Raw genomic sequence first — 19,747 nt, forward strand, 5'->3', positions numbered from 1 at the left:
TAAGGGAGAAGGGTTTTTCTTGTTGTTACGGTTTTCGCTGGGGAAGGATTATGGTGTGGCAAGAATCCTGAGGGCCAAACAGAGCAGCTTAGCAAGATGCGTTCGGCCCTTGGGGCTGTTTCCTGTCCACGTCCTAAGAGATAAAACCTCTCCATGTACAGTGGTACCTCGGTTTAAGTACAGAATTGGTTCCAGAAGTCTGTACTTAAACTGAAGCATACTTAACCTGAAGCGAACTTTCATAGAATCATAGAGTTGGAAGAGACCAAAAGGGCCATCCAGTCCAACACCCTGCCAAGCAGGAAACACCATCAAAGCATTCTTGACATACGCCTGTCAAGCCTCTGCTTAAAGACCTCCAAAGAAGGAGACTCCACCACACTCCTTGGTAGCAAATTCCACTGCCGAACAGCTCTTACTGTCAGGAAGTTCTTCCTAATGTTTAGGTGGAATCTTCTTTCTTGTAGTTTGAATCCATTGTTCCGTGTCCGCTTCTCTGGAGCAGCAGAAAACAATCTTTCTCCCTCCTCTATATGACATCCTTTTATATATTTGAACATGGCTATCATATCACCCCTTAACCTTCTCTTCTCCAGGCTAAACACTTGCCCATTAAAAGTAATGGAAAGTGGATTAATCCATTCCAGACAGGTCTGCGGAGAACTCAACCTGAAGCGTACTTAACCCGAAGTATGAGTGTAATTGGTTCTGGAAGTCCGTACTTAACCTGAAGCGTACTTATTCTGAAGCAAACTTTCCCATTGAAAGTAATGGAAAGTGGATTAATCCGTTCCAGGTGGTCCGGGGAGTACTTAAACTGAAGCGTACTTAACCTAAAGTGAACTTTCCCATTGAAAGTACAGTGGAACCTCGGTTTATGAATTTTTGGTTTACGAACGCCGCGAACCCATCTGGAACGGATTAATTCACTTTCCATTACTTTCAATGGGAAAGTTCGCTTCAGTTTATGAACGCTTCAGTTTATGAACAGACTTCCGGAACCAATTGTGTTCATAAACCGAGGTACCACTGTAATGGAAAGTGCATTAATCTGTTCCAGACGGGTCCGCGGAGTTCTCAACCTGAAGTGTACTTAACCCGAAGTATGAGTGTAATTGGTTCTGGAAATCCGTACTTAACCTGAAACATAATTAACCTGAAGCGAACTTTCCCATTGAAAGTAATGGAAAGTGGATTAATCTGTTCCAGATGGGTCTGTGGAGTACTTAAAACTGAAAGTACTCAAACCGAAGGGAACTTAAACCGAGGTATGACTGTACATCCTTCCATTGCAGTTATGAGGACGCTGTAGCCTGTTCTTTAAACTGCAAGTAAAATATTATAATTGTGTTACAAATCTTGTTATAAAATTTGTTTCAAAAAATCCGCACTAACTCGCAAGAGGACTGTTTGAGGTGAAGTGAGGAGAGTGTTTGCTGATCACGAAATTTTGGCTCTGTTGATACATGGGTCCATGTACAAAATCAAGGCTTCTAGGTGGTGCGCAGAAACACCTTAACTACAACGCTTCACATCGTCGGGCAACTCCTGGTGTTGCAGCAGGACAATCGCTGACACTTTCCCTGGCCCTCTTTAAACAATGTTATTATTATTATTATTATTATTATTATTATTATTATTATTATTTATTATTACCCCACCCATCTGGCAGGGTTTCTCCAGCCACTCTGGGCAGCTTTCAACAAAAGATTAAAAATACATTAAAACATCAGACATTAAAAACTTCCCTGAACAAGGCTGCTTTCAGATGTCTTCTAAACATCATATAGTCGTTTATTTCCTTGACATCTGATTGGGGGGGGGCATTCCACTACTGAGAAGGCTTTCTGCCTGGTTCCCTGTAACCTCACTTCTCGCAGGGAGGGAATTGCCAGAAGGCTCTCGGAGCTGGACCTCAGTGTCCGGGCTGAACGATGAGGGTGGAGACCCTCCTTCAGGTATACTGGGCCGAGGCCGTTTAGGGCTTTTAAGGTCAACACCAACACTTTGAATTGTGCTCGGAAACGTACTGGGAGCCAAAACAAAATAAAGCTCTGATCCCGTGCTCTGAACTGTATCGGATGTAGTCATTTAAATTTCCCACAATGCCCCTGACACAGCTGTGCTCTGGGGCATTGTGGGTTTTTTTAAAAAAAAAGGCAGCTATCCCCGTCTACGTACCCCTTCAAGGTAAGCCTGTCAGCAGCAACTAACAGAGTAAGGAGCCCACCCAATAATTTAATAATAATAATAATAATAATAATAATAATAATAATAATTTATACCCCACCCATCTGGCTAGGTTTCCCCAATCAAGGAGGCAGCCCTGGACAGAATAGTACCAAGTCACTGAACTCAGGAGACACATAAACAATAGATGCATATTTTTTATTCACATGGAAAAGCTGAAGCAAGCCATTATAGTATACATTTTTACAAAGGATTTCGGGCGGGAAAAAACCAACCCCCGTACAAAGCAAGATGATCAGAAAATATGGTTCCTTATGAAATGCCGTTATTACATACACTATCAAACCATTATGAAAGTTTTATTTTTGTTTGGCAACAGTTTTATCAACAGTTCTATCAACCTTAAAAATGGTTCCCTTCCAAAAAAAAAGAAAGAAAGCACAAGATTCATGCAGCATGTATAGAAAGAATCCTGAGAGTTTGCCTTCCTTAGAAAAAACTGTAAAAAGATATATCTGCCTTTAAAAGTTCATAAAATGCAAATGCTATATTTATTGTCAAAACTATACAAAAATATGGACCTAACTTAATATTTACTTTAAAAAAGAAAAAAGACCTTTTTATTAAAACCTCATTTCCTTGCGATTTTGGTAATAAACTTAATTCCTGCTCTCGGAAAGAGAAAGAGAGAGGGGGAGAAAGCCACAGTGTCGTTTACAGATTTTCTCAGGTTAGATTACATTAAGGCAGGCATTGGCAACTTCAAATCAAAGAGGCCAGATTAACCACCTGGCACCCCATGCCATGTGTGGTAGGGTCATCATTTGGGGGTTAGAGGCAGCTTTTCCAATGAAAAGCCTTCCTGTGATGGATACAACATGTGGGGCCTTATGATGCCAGCCCCCTGGGTCAATAAATCCTAGAAAAAAAAGGGGATCTGTGATGAATGAGGTCCATTATCAAAGTGAGGGCCAAACTACACATTATGCAAAAGAAAAATCTGCATTAATGACCCAGTAGCTGCTTCCCCCCCGCCCTACTCAAAGCCACCTTAGGCAATTCCCAGCACTTAACCCACATCCACCCGCTGCTTTTCTAGCTCCTCCCCAGAGAGGAATTGCCCTAAAAAAGCAGCAGGTAGGGAAGGGGTTAAGCACCTTCCCCTGTGGCTGCCTCTCTGCTGAAAACTACCCAATCCCGAAAGTGGCTTTGATTAGGAAAAAGCTGTTGCTGTTTTAATGCAGCTGTTTAATGCGTGTTATAAGGCATAGGTTGGCCCTTGCTTACCAAGGCTCTTCCCACTCACGTACTCTTGCTTTAACGCTTCCCAAGAACGTCCCAAATGGGCCATTCTAGAGTAAGTGGTTTTAGGCTAAGTTGATGAACTGAGTTTTCAGCCCATTGATCAGATAATGGGCTAAAAACCACGTACACTTGAATAACAAATTGAAAACAGTGGTTTCAAAGCAGGGGCAAGTGTACGTCCATTGAAAAATTGCGCACATGTGTGTTGCAGCTTGGAAAGAGGAATTCCTGCCTTCTTGAATGAGAGAACAGGGAGCACTCTCTCCCCTGTGAGGGTGTCTGCCATACTCATCTTTTGCCAAGTATCTGTATTCAAAAGAAGTTTAAACAGCATTTTACAAATCTTCCCTTTGATGAATCAGGAGGCACCTTTTTAATCAATTGCAAGGTTTTTAATCGATTGTTCCAACCGACTAAGCAACCAAACAGTTCAGCCCTACTATTTGTATACAAAACGTGGAATTAAAAACATGTTCCTCGTGATCTGCAAAAGGAAGAGTACAAAAAAAAAGAATACAAACCAGACTATTTGGAATTTCATAATACACCTTTCCAATAGATAAATGTTCATAAAAATATCTCGAATCCTAAACCATGAAAAAGCAATTATAATACAATTATTTTTTGTTGTTGTTGTTCTGCTACATAAACCAGCTTTTCCATGAAACAAGGAGGCAAATTCAGGTATGAAAACATAATTTACTTATTGCTTTTGCTACAATTTTTGTTTTTTACATATAGTCATAAATTACACTATACAGTATAAAATATTTCATAGGAATACATTTTATGGTCTGTTTAGGTTTGCTGGTTTCAATTCTAGCAACAAATACAAAATTGAAAAAACAAGTCAACGATGAACAGTAAAGGCACTTCCGCTTTGCAAATAGAGTTGGTTCCTAATAGACTTTTTTTTCTGCTTTCCTCTATTAGAAAATCAGGTTGATCTTTGTACATTTCATAGGTTGCTGAGGCACCGTAAAGGTTTAGAACATTCTAATTCCTCCAGGCTCCGAGAACATTCTTTGTCGCGTTAAGTCTTCATGTTTCCACCTCCGCTTTCCAATACTTCAACCACCACCACCGCCCATCTTTTGAAAGTTTGGCTCCACCTGCTCACGTCCCTTTGCAGACCCGCATTCAAACTTCCACTTCCCGCGCTCCATCCTGGGTGTCACAGATCACCCCAATGTCAAAGCAGGTGACTATCATGACGTGCGACTTGCACAGATTCACACACTGCTCCAGGTCCTCAGTCACTTGTTCCAATGCCTCCAGGTAATCTTGCGACTCCTTGTCGAGATCAGGGTCAACCTCAACTGTTAGCATAAAGAGATAAGCAGAAGTGGCTTTGTTATCCAAACAGCAGTCTCTCTCGGAATCAACACTGTTGAAGCTGTTCGCCTGCAAATGCCACAGGCAAGCAGCAGTTGCATGATGCTGTCCTCAAGCAATGTTCCCCACACTGTTTCTTACCACACAATTGCATCAGGAGTTTGCAGATTCTGGTGATAGCCTCTCTTGCGTCTCCTGGCCACCCTCTTCCACTATTTTTATGGTGGGGAAGGAGGGCTTCTGTCCAATGGACAGTGGCAACAACTATGTCCTGACCTTGTTGTTCAGAGGAATAGCCACTCCAATAAGACAGGATTGTCTGTGTAGGGGATATTGTTGTTTTGTTTGACAACCACTGTTCTGTTAGCAAGCAACTGGTTAAGGAATTGCACTCAACTTCTAACCAATTTAGAAATCCCAGTTCCTGGGAATCGCTAGAGGGGAGTGCCCTGGTGCCCTCAGTTCCTGCTTTCAGGATTCCCACAGGCATTTGGGTTGACCACTGCAAGAACAAGATGCAGAGTCCAGCCACTGGCCCGATTCGTCAGGCTCGTCTAATATTCTTAAGAGCTTCTATCAACTCACGCAAAAACATGCTGGGGGACGGGGACGAGGACGGACACATCCATTTGTCACAGTGAAAACCCAGAGCCATCCTAAAGTCCACACTGGCTCTGGTGCATGTTGGGGACACAGGAAGCTACACAGACTCAGGCTACTGGTCTATTTAGCTCAGCACTGCCTATTATCAATAGCTGCCAAGTCTCCCGTATTCCCTGGGAAATCCCCGTTTTTCCAGCTGTTCCTAGCTGAAAAAACGGATTTTTTTTGTTTCCCCCCAGTTTATTCTGGTGCGGTGGCCATTTTGGAACTGGGCGGAGCATGCTCAGAAGCGACTTTTGATGCTGCTCTGCCCAGTTCTAAAATGGCTGCAGTGCGACTTCTGGCGCGGCGGCCATTTTGGAACTGGGCAAAGCAGCATCAAAAGTCACTTCTGAGCATGCTCCGCCCACTTCCAAAATGGCGGCAGCGCTACCTCCGGTCTGCTACTTTCGGCCCGGTCCCTTATTTCTCCGACAGCAACTTGGCAGGTATGCTATTATCGTTTATTTTATTTATTTACTGAAGTGTCCATGATCCACACTTTTCATGAAATCGTATCAAGGTGGCATGCAGCACTTACAAAGTTATAGTACAATTCACTCTAAACGTTCATAACTGGGGGGAAAGCACCATTAAAACCATCAATAAATACTGATTGGTTACAAAGCGAAAATCATATCGCAAAGCCACAAACTTGATGCAGAAATGGGGTGAACTGAACTTACGACTGGGAAAATGAGAAACCAGAAGAAACTGGCAAGATTTGCCCACCCCTAGTCTGTATTTCTGCACCATCTACACACAGAATCTTTATCGCGACTTGCTGGGTAATACTTACATTCTCCTTTCCACTTGCTTGGGTCCAACATCAACCTACACTTCGTTTCCTCCAACTCATCTTTCAAGAACTCATGCTTTGCTTTCACTTCTCTAATCCGCTGGTGGCGCCTCTCCAGGATTTTCAGCTTGGTATTAAAATAGATCAGGCCCTTTGGGGGAGATGAAAATTACCGATTTGTTAATTTCGCTGGCCATCTGCCTGCTACTCTCCAAAAAAAAAACCACCCCCCACAAAAACCTATTGCCCTTATCATTCAGCTTCAACCACTGTTGTGCAGCACAAGCACGGAACATTAAACAGCAGAAGGGTTTTCTCCCTCCCTGCTACCCTTGCTGGAAGTGGACTTCCATGGATGCTAATCTAATAAAAGCAACATGCTATGAGCACTTAAAAGCATTTACTGCCACTCTCCCAGCTAATGTACTTCCCTATGAAACTCTTAAATTCCAGCAGTTACAGAAATGGTTTCCTCAATACTGCAAAAGAGTAAATATGTTTTAGTAAGGGAAAGGAAGGCTGCAAAATAAGCCATGATGCCTAAGAAATCTCTGCTGGAAGCATATCGCACAGCGTGAGATTGGTGATGCCGAGTGCTCAACTTCTATTTGATGCCAGTTGGGCCTTTGTCACATTGGGGACACCTAAGCACCTATTGGTGCTAGAGGAGACTCTGGGAGTGCCATGGACTGCAAGAAGATCAAACCTATCCATTCTGAATGAAATCAGCCCTGAGTGCATAGCTGTCAACTTTTCCCTTTCCTCATGAGGAATCCTATTCGGAATAAGGGAATTTCCCTTTAAAAAGGGGGGGAAAGTTGACAGCTATGCCTGAGTGCTCTCTGGAAGGACAGATCCTGAAACTGAGGCTTCAATACTTTGGCCACCTCATGAGAAGAGAAGACTCCCTGGAAAAGACCTTGATTCTGGAAAAGATTGAGGACACAAGGAGAAGGGGACGACAGAGGACGAGATGGTTGGACAGTGTTCTCGAAGCTACCAACATGAGTCTGACCAAACTGCGGGAGGCAATGGGAGACAGGAGTGCCTGGCGTGCTCTGGTCCATGGGGTCACGAAGAGTCAGACATGACTACACAACAACAACAAGCACTGCCCAGTGATCAAGTTGGGATCTAAGGGCTCAGGCTGGACCTTAAGGAACCCTGGACTCAAGTTTTTCCAGGGCTTTGTATTTCAACACAAGTGCCTTGAACCCAGCCCAGTAATATATTGCCATGCAAAGGAGGACTGGACTAGAATATCTGCAAGGGAGGGGGAGGATGTTCATGTGCTTGCTTAACCCTTCCCACACACACACACCTTGTTTCCTCCATAGCATCTTACCCCAGGTGCTTTTTCTCCATTTGATTGGGAAACGCAGATTCATATCTGAATGTGGGGATGGGATTGGGAGGAGGGAAGTGTTGCAGAAGAAAAGTGGGTGGGAAGGGCTGAGACTCACATAAACACACCCCTGATTTGGCTTCTCCAGGAGAAATGCACCATGTTGCTATGCGCACACACTCTTCCTGCCTACATCTTCTTTGATGCAAATGCTCCCCACTTTGTACCCACCCTGAGGGTTCTCTCTTGTTGCTGTTGTTTTAACAGACTGCAAGCCTGAGATTAGAGACTCTCTCTCTCTCTCTAAGTGATCTGTAAGAACAATAACGGTTGGGACAAGCTAAATTACATCAGGTTATATCCAATACTTAAAGCTATGGTTTTTCCCAGTAGTGATGTATGGAAGTGAGAGCTGGACCATAAAGAAGGCTGATCGCCGAAGAACTGATGCTTTTGAATTATGGTGCTGGAGGAGACTCTTGAGAGTCCCATGGACTGCAAGGAGATCAAACCTATCCATTCTTAAGGAAATCAGCCCTGAGTGCTCCCTGGAAGGACAGATCGTGAAGCTGAGGCTCCAATACTTTGGCCACCTCATGAGAAGAGAAGAATCCTTGGAAAAGACCCTGATGTTGGGAAAGATTGAGGGCACTAGGAGAAGGGGACGACAGAGGACAAGATGGTTGGACAGTGTTCTCGAAGCTACGAACATGAGTCTGACCAAACTGCGGGAGGCAGTGCAAGACAGGAGTGCCTGGCGTGCTCTGGTCCATGGGGTCACGAAGAGTCGGACACGACTAAACGACTAAACAACAACAACATATCCAATACTACCCATACTCAAGGTAGACCCATTGAAATTTATGGACATGCCTGCTTTAGGTCCATTAATTCCCAATGGGTCTGACTCTTGAATAGAAGTGGGTTGGCTAGAACTCGTCCTCTTCGCTTGGCATTCCTTAGCAAACATGGCAATTGGAAATTCTGTTTTGGTTGTTTTGGTTGGTATAAGGAAGATCCAAAGATATGACTTACCTTTTCAACATCCTGGAAAGGCTGTTGGTAGAAGAAAAAGGAGAAGAAAAATTACCTTTTTGTTTTTTTTAAAGGGGGTGAAAATGGCACCAGCATAGCTGCCAAGTTATCCCTTTTTTAAAGGGATTTTCCCTTATGCTGAATAGGCTTCCTCGCGAGGAAGGGGAAAACTTGGCAGCTATGGGCACCAGACAAATGTCTGCAGTCCCTGTCACCAACTCGGAATTAACTGAATTGTTTTCTCAATTACAAGTAAATTAAACTCACAACATCTTGAATTTAACAGAATTCTAACCGGGATGCTTTATGCCATTAACATAAAGAGTTAATGACCCTTTGGTGAAGAAAGCCCATAAAATTTCACCAAGCAGGCAATGATTATAAAGCCTTCTCGTAACATATTAATTGATATTCTCCACTCACTCCATCAGCTACGTTAAACACAATTAATGGCAGACAGCAATTATTTCCTATGGATATGGCACCCCAACATACGATTTTTTAAATATATTTTTTAAAAAAGGGATAACGGAAGCGCTTTAATTGCATTCCATTCTCCCCTAATGCCATGCGTGAGATTTCGAGCAACAACCCTGCCTTGAATGTTGTGTCGTTTAAATTGTCCGGAGTTACTGTAAAATATGTGCTGACCTCAGTTTCCTCTTGTCTGTGCCGCTGTAATCGTTCCACGTCATCAATCTCATAAACTTTAATTTCAAATGGCTCTTTCAAAGTGCCCGGCAAAGGTGGCAGATCAACCCACTGGCCGGTGACACTCTGCTTTCTCCCCAGGGACGCAGAATCTGGAAGAGGAGCTGGAATCAGTCGACGGCGCTGGAAACCTGAGATTATTTGAGGAAAAGGGGGGGAAAGCAAAACATGGAGCTCTCTTTTTTTGCATTTTTCATCTAGCAAATCCATAAGCATTCCAAGCCAGACAAGCAGGCAGCTTACATCCACCTGCAGGCAGTTAATAGTTATAAAAATTATATTTTACCATTGGAAGGGACTGTGAGGATCATCAAAGTTCAACCCCCTGCAATGCAGGAATCTTTTGCCCAACGTGGGGCTCAAATGCGTGGCCCTGAGATGAAGCATCTCCTGCTCTATAATAAATGCATTGCTATCTAGATGAACAGAGCCACGATCCCACAGAATGAAGTCCACTTGAACAAAATGGGCTCACTTCTGAGCAGCCATACTGTTGGGATTAGTCACCTCGACGCCCCCCCCCAAAAAAAAACTAAAACACAGAGCAATGCCCGAATGTATAGGAGTGTCAAAGCTCTCTAAGCACTCCAAAAGTGAAGCAGTAATTTATTGACAAGAGGACAATTCCAATTGAGAAAAGGAACTGTTTGTCATTTTTTATTTTATTTTTTTAAAAGGCAAGACCTTAGAAAGCATTTCCTGGGGCAAAAGCAAATACAAATCCATCAGCCAGAAATACCTTCTCAATATGTGTGCAACCTTACACAGCTGTTAATATTGATTTGTGGGAGAGACTTAAGAGGTTGATGTGCTATGAAAAGAGAACAGCTGCAGCCAGGTCTTTAAACTGATTGCTCTACAATGAAGCAAATTGGTCACTGAGGCCAGGAAGCACACCATGATAGATAAATATAAATACTGTATACACACACACACACACACACACACACCTCTGTAATATATGTGTTTGTGTGTATAAACACTGATAGGAAACGGTGCCATTCACAACCATTCATGAGTTGTGAAATTGGGTACCATTGCATCAGTTCCTGCCCACTCCCATTCATTATCACAAGGAGCAAAAAGATCCACTGTTTACTAACCTGCCAGGAGCAGGCAGAAGAAGGATGGAGAGCTCCACCTCTCTTGCTCCTTCCGTGCTTCTAAGGTGGGTGACCTTTGTTATTTTGATAATGCAATCCATTTAATTCAAAGGGCCTGACTTGACATGAACAGGAACCCAATCTCTCAGTTTTCTTAGTCTGAAATTTCTGAAAATGCTAACATTTTCACTGTCTGGTGTTTCCAATGACAATAAACGTGATTAATTCAATATATAAGTCTGCACCCAATTGTAGCTCTCTGCTTACGGAAAGCCTGTTTACTCTACTGAAGGATTCTGCGCCCCTCCAAAATCACCTCCAGGTAGCCTTTGGGCAATTTGGGGAAGACCAATACAGTGTGAAGAGTGGAGGTGTTTAATTTGGCAATGCATAATGGACTATTGTAAATGATCTTATACTTGTAAACCATTTGAGGGGTTGGGTGGAGAAGGAAAGTTGATATTGTTATTACTGTTGTCACAACATTCATTTTTTGTTTGTTTGTTAGTACTCATAGCGGAAATGTCTGTTGCCCCCACCTGAAAAATCAAAAGCTACTTTAGCAAGACACGCTTCAGGGGGGGAAAGCTACTTCAGCAAAATAAGCCCCGAATGAATTGCTCTCTAACTTGGCTTGTCCACTATCAAACTAGATAATCTCTTACTCACTTCTTCCAGAAGTTGGAGGGGATGCTAGTCTAAGTAAACACTTATATGAGACGAAGCCGCTTGGAACTGATTACACTAGTGAATCTCCAATCTATTTCTAATTTCAGTTGATTGTCTAAATGCATTGTAAAACTAATGAAAGCCTTAGGTTTGCAGCTAATTAGCAGCATTAATCACAAAGTTTACTGCATTATTTTTTTCTTGGAAAAAAAATTCTTTTATATCTCTTTCATTTTCACTGGGGGACCTGCCAATCAAAGAGTTGTGCAAAGAGATGAATGAAATTCTGAAATGAAGCACGGCATCTTAAAGGAAAAACGGATTCCTCTCCAACCACACCTCAAAAACCACAGTCTTAGATGGGGATGAAGGGCAGAAAATAGAGCGCATTCAGGTTGCAAAGCAAAGCTGAAGCAATCTCAGGGAGATTGTACCCCCCCCCTTAGTTAAAACAGAGTATGAGGCTCTGATCTGATTGGGACCACTGTGCATGAGGAGGAGGTTAAAGCCCCACCGCTTCCCCTACTGCGATCATGGAAAAATGAGCTCCTTGCAAAATAAACAGTGATGGGGGGACCACCTGCCTCAGGCATCAATATAACTTTTTTTTTTTACAGGCTAGTAGCAAGGAAGAGAAAGGTGAAACCTCTCCTCCTGACACGTGAGGGTCCCAATCCAGACCCCCACCCCCACCTGGTGCTTGGTTCCAATTTCCTGCTTCAAGTATCACATCTGGAGTAATGCACAATGGAACCATTTAAATCCAAGGAAATGGGAATGCTCACATTAGGATAGTTGTGTGTGTGTGTGTGTGTGTGTGTGTGTGTGTGTGTGTGTCCAGCTCCTTTCCTTACCTGTTGATCTTTTCTTTGGGGATTTCAAACTTCTCATGCGACCAGGCGAAGACATGCCACTTTCGCTCATGGAATCGTGCGCCGAGGAGGCACTGCCGGTGGCTTCGCTGTCGCGGATCATGCTTTCGTAGCCGCTGCTGCCGCCGCTGTGGTAGAAAAGAGCCGTCCGGCCCATGGCTGGGGGCAACTCCCCACTCAGGACACTGCTGTTGTCGCTCCCGTGCCCGCTGCTGTAGCGCTGAGGCCGCCTTGGGGCAGTTATCTTGCTGTACGGAGACGGCAGCACTGGGACCTGCGATTTCTCGTCGCTCAGGTTAATCCCGCTGTCGTTCCCGCTGTCGGAGTCCGTCGACACCCGGAAGTGGCTCATTTTGACCGAACTGCCCGACGCCAGCTCATTCACGCGGCTGTTGGCTGCCCTGATGGCCTGCTTGGTCCCCATGATGGTTCCTCGACCGGGTTTGCTGCTTACGCCTTGCAGAGACCGTGGCACGGCTTTCCCACTCAAGGGGATGCCGGAGGTCTTCCCAACGGACGGAGCCAACGATTTCACAGAGGAGCTCAAAGACTTGGACCCGCTCGCCGAAAGGCTGCGGCTCTTATTCCCGTTGGCCGGTGCCTTCTGGCTTGCGGTACCTTTGGCCTGGCTGTTTTTGCCGGGCAAAGGTGTGGTGAGCGATGGAGGCGATGTCAAGCCAGAAGGGACAGGGGGAACCCCAAGCCTTGGAACCATCCGGCCATTCCTACCATTCCCAATGCTGCCATTTTCCCTACTCAGGTTGGCTTTCGATCCAACCGACGTCAGGCTGTCGCACCTCTCGAGGGACATGTGGCTCCCATATCGATGGACAGCTTCATTTTTGGATGCCTTTGCCTTCAAACTCGAGGTCGCTTTGGGCAAGGAGTGGTCTGCCTTGAGGTTGCCTCTGCCGCCGCTGCTTTCGGTAGCGCACAATCCAGCTCTCAATCGCAAATCGACCTCGTCCTCGTTTTTCGATGTAGTGGCCCTAGCAAGGTCCAATCCTGAGGCCTTCCCCCCGCCATTTGGTATTCCGCCATTTTTCTGCTCAAGGCTTGATTTACGCACGGGGGGTGCTGGGGGTATTGTCCCACTTGGCCTGGGCAACATGCTGGACTTCTGCTGTAGGGTTTTCTTTTTCAGGCTTCCGGTGGCAAAAACAGTTTCACAACTTCCCCTGCTCATAGCTTCCGCAGCTGCACCGCTGCTGTGCGACACAGGAACCACACCCAGTGTTGTAGCGCCTCTCCTGAGCTGTGGCATTTTTGTGACGGCATCGGGTTTTTTAGCCGCTCCGCTGGACGTTTTGCAGGCCATTTCGCAACCATCGACAACCCTCTGTGAACAAGCAAGCATTGTCTGGGACTTTGTTGGCCTAGCTGAGCCATCTAAATGTTGGGCAGTCTTCGCCGACTGCTTCTCAGGACTAAACATGGGAGAGTTTGGAGACATCAGCGAGTCTGCTTCCAAATGATCACCTGTACGAACCAGCCAGGGGTCTTCAAACACCACACACGGTTTTTGCAGTTCCTTGCAGCTGAGGGTGTTGTTGTTGTTGTGGGTTGGGGATGAGGTAGCTTTTGTTCTCCGGGGAAGACTGGAGTGTATTGTTTCTATCACCATTGTGTTTTGAGATCTGGAAGGCTTGGCGTATGCTGGCTGGTCGGTGATGCAAAGAGCACTTTCCGCCTGAGATGCTTTGGTTACGTCGCAGTTCTGAGGACTCCTGTTGACACCTGGTGACGCTCTGATGGAAATCACGCTCTTGCTCTCCGGCTCCGAAAAGCAGAAGCCGCTGTCGTTTAGGGCGGCTTGCAAGGGAACAGGAGCGTTGGGAGAACCCGTGGCAAAGGGCTCCTCAGACTTGCTGCAGCTGTAAGAGGACTGAGCAAGAAAACCATCGCCGGACCGGCAGCCATCGCTCTCGATCGTACAGATGCTCACTTCGCTTAGCCACGAGCTGATGGAGGAACGTCTGCTACTGCTCGAGAACGGGTCCTCAGCAAAAGGCACGACGATATCAATGTTGACACCGGTGGCGCTTGCCTGGGAGGTATAAGCATCAAACTCATCATTTATGCTGCTGATGATACTAACTGGCCTGGATCCAGACGCAAGGGCCTGCAGGGAGCAGTCGCTGTTGAAGCTGATGATGCTGGAAGGCCTCCCGTTATCCAAGATCCCGCTGATGGACAACTCCTCAACCACCGTGAAGACAAGCTCATCCTCGCCGTTGAGCTCCACGGGCTGCTGCAACGTCACCGTCGTCGTCAGGATATCCCGGTCGAAGCATTTGCTTCGGAAAGATGACCGGAACCTATGGACCTCTATGCCATCTCCTTGGTGCTCTGTGTTGCTGGTTGCCGAAAATGTGCTTCCTTCAGGGTTAGATTCAGATTCGCTACCCACTTGCTTGCTCATTCCCACGGGCGGCGTCCTGACTGCGTTACTGTGGTCAAACTTCAGGTACGTTTGCTTGGTCCTCACTGGAGACTCCTGCTGCTGAGGGGGTGGGGGTGCAGGGCTGGGCAACGGCCTCTTGGCATACAAAGACTTCTCTTTTACAACCGGCTCAGCGACGGCTTGGCTTGGCTCTTGATCCTTAGCAGTATTACATGCCGGCAACTTATAGGAGTCCTCCTTCTCTCCGTCTGAGTCCGCTCTCTTGCCTTCAGGCTTGGCTTGCTGTTTGGCGTGTTCCACCTTCGCGGGAGGGGCCTTCTTCTCAGGGCAGCTGCCATTGCGCTGGAAGTAAAGGCTGTGTCCTTTTTTGGGAGGCCCCGTTTCCTGCAAGGCCGGTTTCTTAAATCCCCCAGGAGGAGACGGCGGTTTGGGTTTGGACTGTTCGCTTTCTGTACTCGCCGGGACGGTGCCGCTGCAAGACGTGCCGGGGGCTTCCCCGCAAAGGAACTTGGCAGGCTCTTCACTCCCGTCGATGCATTCCAGCCGCTCCTGCAGCTCTGCGAAAGTGTTGCACTTAAAAAGGTCTTGGTCGGAACTCTTTGCGAGGCCAGGAGTGTCCTTGTTTCTTTTCTTGTTCAGGGAAGGGATGATTGGAACAAACTCTGGGGGGCCTTCGTTATCTGTCAGCTCCCGGTCCGACAAAGCTGCGCCATTGGGACCCACGTAGATGACTGTGTCGCAGGACTGTTCGCTGCTTGAGGAATAATCAGGCTCGTTGGAAAGGTTCAGCACAGGAATGTCAGGGTCAAGAGCTACAGTCCTTGGATGAAATGGCCTCAGGTGGGGAGGTCTCCGTATGTGGCCCTCTTCACATGAGCTTTCTCCTCCAGAAGAGCTGGATGCGTACTGTCAATTGCACAAAACAATAAAATGCATTTTTTCGCATTAAATGCATTAAGTAGGGTGAGAGGCAGCTATGTCCCTCCCGCCCAGTGGCATTTGCAGTTCCACACCCCAAATCTTATGAGCAACATTTATAAATTATCACGCTGCAGAAAATTTGCTTGGCTCCCCGCAACGGATTTAGAGCACTTGGTCCATTCAAGCAACGCAGAAACTGTAGCCACCCACAACTGAAAAGGCCCTAAGCATCGTTATGCCTCAGCAGGAGCACCAACCCTGGCAACTTCTGGTTTGTTGTAGTATCCTATTGTTATTATTTATAGTCTGCCTTTTTCCCAGACCAGGACTCAAGGCAGCTTATGGATAGAATACTGAGGGAACTTCAGGGGATTTTAGAGGCAGCCTCCTGGGAGCAGAAGTGCCAGTAAAGTTTCCCATCCCTTTGAAAAGCCCTCAAATGCACCCACCTCCTGCCCTACTGCCTACAAAAGGGATGGCAAAGTTCAGTGGGGAGCATTTCATAACACCTGCATATGCAGTTCCAATATCTGATTTGCTTCTGTGCTGCTACCTTCTGAGAGTAGTGATTTTATTGCTGGGTGTAATGGGACAGTCACTGAGTTACTGCATTTTTTAAAAAATAAAAAAAAGCACTTGTTGCTTTGCAGCTTGTATCAGGCAAGTAAGATACATGAGTTAATGCTTGAGACAGACTCAGGGCATGCTGCTGCCACAAACCATTTCCACTCTTTAGAGATGTAAAAACAGCAGGCATTATCCCTGGGTCAAGTATGGAAACCTAGACTTATATTGTCTACCACACTGTTCTTCAACCCTTGGTCTCCAGAAGTTCTTGGACTACAACTCCCATCATCCTTTGCAAGCTAAGCCAATAGTCAGGGGAAATGGGACCTGCAGTCTAACGCACGGGGACCCAGGTTCCGGAATTCTGGGGTAGAGGACAGAACTCTTGCTTCGATAGTTTTGCGCACCAACCTTGGATTTCTTCTTCCTCATCCTATGGATACGGGAAGCAAGCTGGATTGTTGTGAGACTTTCTGCATAATTAGCCGGGGAATCCGATATGTGAGCTAGCATGGTCGTCCTGCAGTTGATGTTCCCGAGCGATTCTCTCAGCAGCATGGTCAGTTTGTTGTCCCTGGGGAACACGAGAGAAACACAATTAAGAACATGAGAAGAGTTTAGCTGGAGCAGAACAAAACCCCGTCTAGTCCAGGACCCTATCCTTACAATGGCCAACCAGCTGCTATAGGAAGCCTTTAAGCAGGACCTGAGTTCAATGGCTCAGTGTCTATAATACCTTACAATTCTTTCCTTAGGCTTTCTAAGCCCCACTTGTAGTTTATTACACTTGTGTTTGTTTTTTAAGGTTATATGCCAGTGTGAGATTTTCCATGCCTGAGCCATCTCATGCTCGCGTATAACCTTCAAGGAGAAGAAAGAAATCCAGCCCAATTTTGCAATAAAATAAAAATAGCATGCGCCTTATTCTAGACTTGTGCTAGTCTCTTTTTTTCCTTCTTTGAAATAATTTTTATTTGATTTTACAAGTATAAAACTGTAACAATACAATCATACACATACACATTTACAGATTCCTCCAAATCTCTTGACTTCCCACCTCCCCTCCATGGGTCCTATTATTAAACCTTTTCTACGGCATCTTTCCCAATAATCTATATTTTGTATAACTCCATTGTCTCCATAGTACTTGCAACATTACAAGCATTATTGTAACCCTGCTAATGTTTTCATTTGCTTCTAGCGGTCTCCGAGATAAATTATGAATTTCCCCCATTTTTGTTAAGACTGGTGCTATTTTCACACTGCTTTCATACTAAAAGGAACAAAACAACGCTGGCCTTACAAGAGACTCGGGGGGAAAGACTTGCTTGGGAGGTCAGGGAAAAGAACTAACAGGAAGCAGCTACATGTGGACATTATCCGGACACAGCGGAATCCTTTCTGATTGCTTGGAGAAGGAAGTAATTAAAGCTGGGGCCATAACGTCCAACAGTGCAACACCTTTAAAGCACCATCTGACCCGGTCTTTAGGTAGGTGATAAGGCTTTGAAAAGCAATCTGAAAATCAGGTCAGAGGCCACGAGTTTGACATGGGTAGAACAGTGCACTTACTTGTAGGGCACATGTTTGGCATCGTTGATTAAGGTCAGAATGACACTGCCCAAGGCAGACAGAGACAGGCAGAAGGAGCCCCCTCCATCTCGACTCTTGCTTAGAACCTTCTCACAGCTTCCCAGGTCAATGAGATGTAAACGGCTGCGTCCACCTGACACTGAAAAACAACAACAACACCATTTACACAACACTCGCTGATCCAACCCTAGCTGGAAAGAGAATCATCTAGTCCAGGCATAGGCAACCTTGGCTCTCCAGATGTTTTGGAACCACAACTCCCATGATCCCTAGCTAACAGGGCCAGTGGTCAGGGATCATGGGAGTTGTAGTTCCAAAACATCTGGAGAGCCAAGGTTGCCTATGCCTGATCTAGTCCAACCCCCTGCAATCCAGAAATCTCAGCTGAAGCATCCATGACAGATGTCCATCCGTCATGGAATTAAATGGTGATGGGTGGATGGATGTAAAGCTTCAGTGAACAGGCAGAATTAGCTGACCAATGCACCAAATTTTAGGAGCAGTCGGTATTTAAGTCATAGCTGCCAAGTACCCCGTTTTCCCCGGGAAACCCCCGTATTTTCTTACCGTTTCCCGCAGGTGTCCCGAATGGCAAAATACCCCTTATTCCCCCAGATTACGGAGCTCCTGCCGGCGGCCATGTTCTTCTGATGCCGCGTCGGCACCTGAAGTCGCTTCTATGCACTTCCGGACATGCGTAGAAGCGACTTCCGATGCCACTGTGCCCATTTCCAAAATGTCCGCAGTGCCAGAGGTCGCTTCTACACATGTCCGGAAGTGTGTAGAAGCGACTTCTGGCGCCGCCCTGCCCATTTCCAAAATGTCTGCAGCACCAGAAGTCGCTTCTATGCATGTCCGGAAGTGTGTAGAAGCGACATTTTGGAAATGGGCACAGCGGCATCAGAAGTCATTTCTATGCATGTCTGGAAGTGCGTAGAAGCGACTTCCGGTGCCGCGGTGCTGCTGATCCCGGATTTTTCAATCCGGCACCTATGATTTAAGTCATGACTCCCAAAGAACTCAGCTTACTTTCATACAGCATAAGCCAACTTGAAAAGGCACAAGGGTATGTCAAAAGGAAGAGCTTGTTGAAAGAAAGGGGTAGAACTTCCTTCAAAATGCCGTTGGCCAAGCAGATGGGACTGTCTGCAAAGGCGTACAATTGCCCCAACCCAGCAAAATGAATTCTTGGCTAATATCAACCTGGTTCCACAAGGATTCGCTCTTCTAAAATAAGCGAAGGCAGTACGAATTAAATGTGAGACAGATCAACGTACTTCCGCCTTTTCCGCCTTTCTCCATGCGATACTGATATATGTGGAGGGTGAAGAGCATGTGCGAATTCCTCCGATCCTCTTCGTTGCACTCGGGTTTGCTGGTACTCCTGGCTGCCAGGGCTGCGTCGAGGAAGAAAGCAGCCTTCTCTGCTGTCGGGGCCCTTAATTCGCTTTGATTTTGAAGCTGGAATATAAACAAGAAAACGGCTAATTAAGACGGGGTAACTGACCCCCCCCCCTCTGAACAGAGCAAGCCTCAAGGGTGCTAACGGAAACAAATATGTACACTCTGGGATTAGGGATTAAAAGTGAAAAAAGCAATTAAAATTATCATCTTTAAAATTGGTGAGAATTGTTGTCAGATGAAAGGAATTCTTAAAAAATATTTACATAATTAAACCAGGGAACAAGGGGAAACCAGAATTTCAAAACTGCCCTGAGATCACATACCTGAGTTCCGCATATCGGATCCTCACGCAGATAGACCCCTGGGGACTGCCCGTCCTGCAGGCTGCCGGTGGATACTTCAGCTAACAAATCCTGAAGGTTTTCATCTTTCCCACTGATCTCCACAGCAGACACTCGAATGGAGAAACGAGTGCCGGTCTTCTCCTTCCGCTCATTGATTAGTTTGAAGAGCCACGAGATGGCACAGGGAACAATGCCGAGACTTTGGGTGGAGTTATCCTTTCCAATCATTGTGTAGGATTTGCCTGGAAGGGAAAGCGGAAATTTTATAATCATCAAGCACACAACAGTAGCCCCGGCGCTGTCTTGCTCCGGAAGGCAACGGGTGTGCGCATCAACACTGTTGTTCTTACTGAAGAGAAAGAAGTAGGGGAGGGAGGTTCTCCACTTTGCCTCTCTTTGTCCCTGTAGGTTCCTGTATTGCGCTTGCTGTGCAGCTCATGGCATAGAGAACCTTAGTCACAGGGGCCAAATACCAGGCCTCTCTGTTCACCCATCAAAACTCTACCCA

At 45.9% G+C, this 19,747-nt stretch overlaps 1 protein-coding gene across 1 annotated transcript in view; it reads right to left on the reverse strand.

Moving 5' to 3' along the window:
• Window positions 1-2,380: 2,380 nt before the first annotated feature.
• Window positions 2,381-19,747, reverse strand: part of KIF26A (kinesin family member 26A) — a 141,636-nt gene continuing 124,269 nt past the window's right edge. The window contains exons 8-16 of the mRNA XM_035105016.2: window positions 19,219-19,481; window positions 18,769-18,952; window positions 17,471-17,630; window positions 16,310-16,472; window positions 11,989-15,316; window positions 9,303-9,493; window positions 8,652-8,672; window positions 6,272-6,422; window positions 2,381-4,814 (exon numbers count right to left, since the gene is read on the reverse strand). Coding sequence (XP_034960907.2) covers window positions 4,636-4,814; window positions 6,272-6,422; window positions 8,652-8,672; window positions 9,303-9,493; window positions 11,989-15,316; window positions 16,310-16,472; window positions 17,471-17,630; window positions 18,769-18,952; window positions 19,219-19,481 — 4,640 coding nt within the window. The 3' untranslated portion in view covers window positions 2,381-4,635. The remainder of the gene's footprint in view (window positions 4,815-6,271; window positions 6,423-8,651; window positions 8,673-9,302; window positions 9,494-11,988; window positions 15,317-16,309; window positions 16,473-17,470; window positions 17,631-18,768; window positions 18,953-19,218; window positions 19,482-19,747) is intronic.

The sequence above is a fragment of the Zootoca vivipara genome, chromosome 1, assembly GCF_963506605.1.
Source record: "Zootoca vivipara chromosome 1, rZooViv1.1, whole genome shotgun sequence".
In the NCBI taxonomy this organism is placed as follows: Eukaryota; Metazoa; Chordata; class Lepidosauria; order Squamata; family Lacertidae; genus Zootoca; species Zootoca vivipara.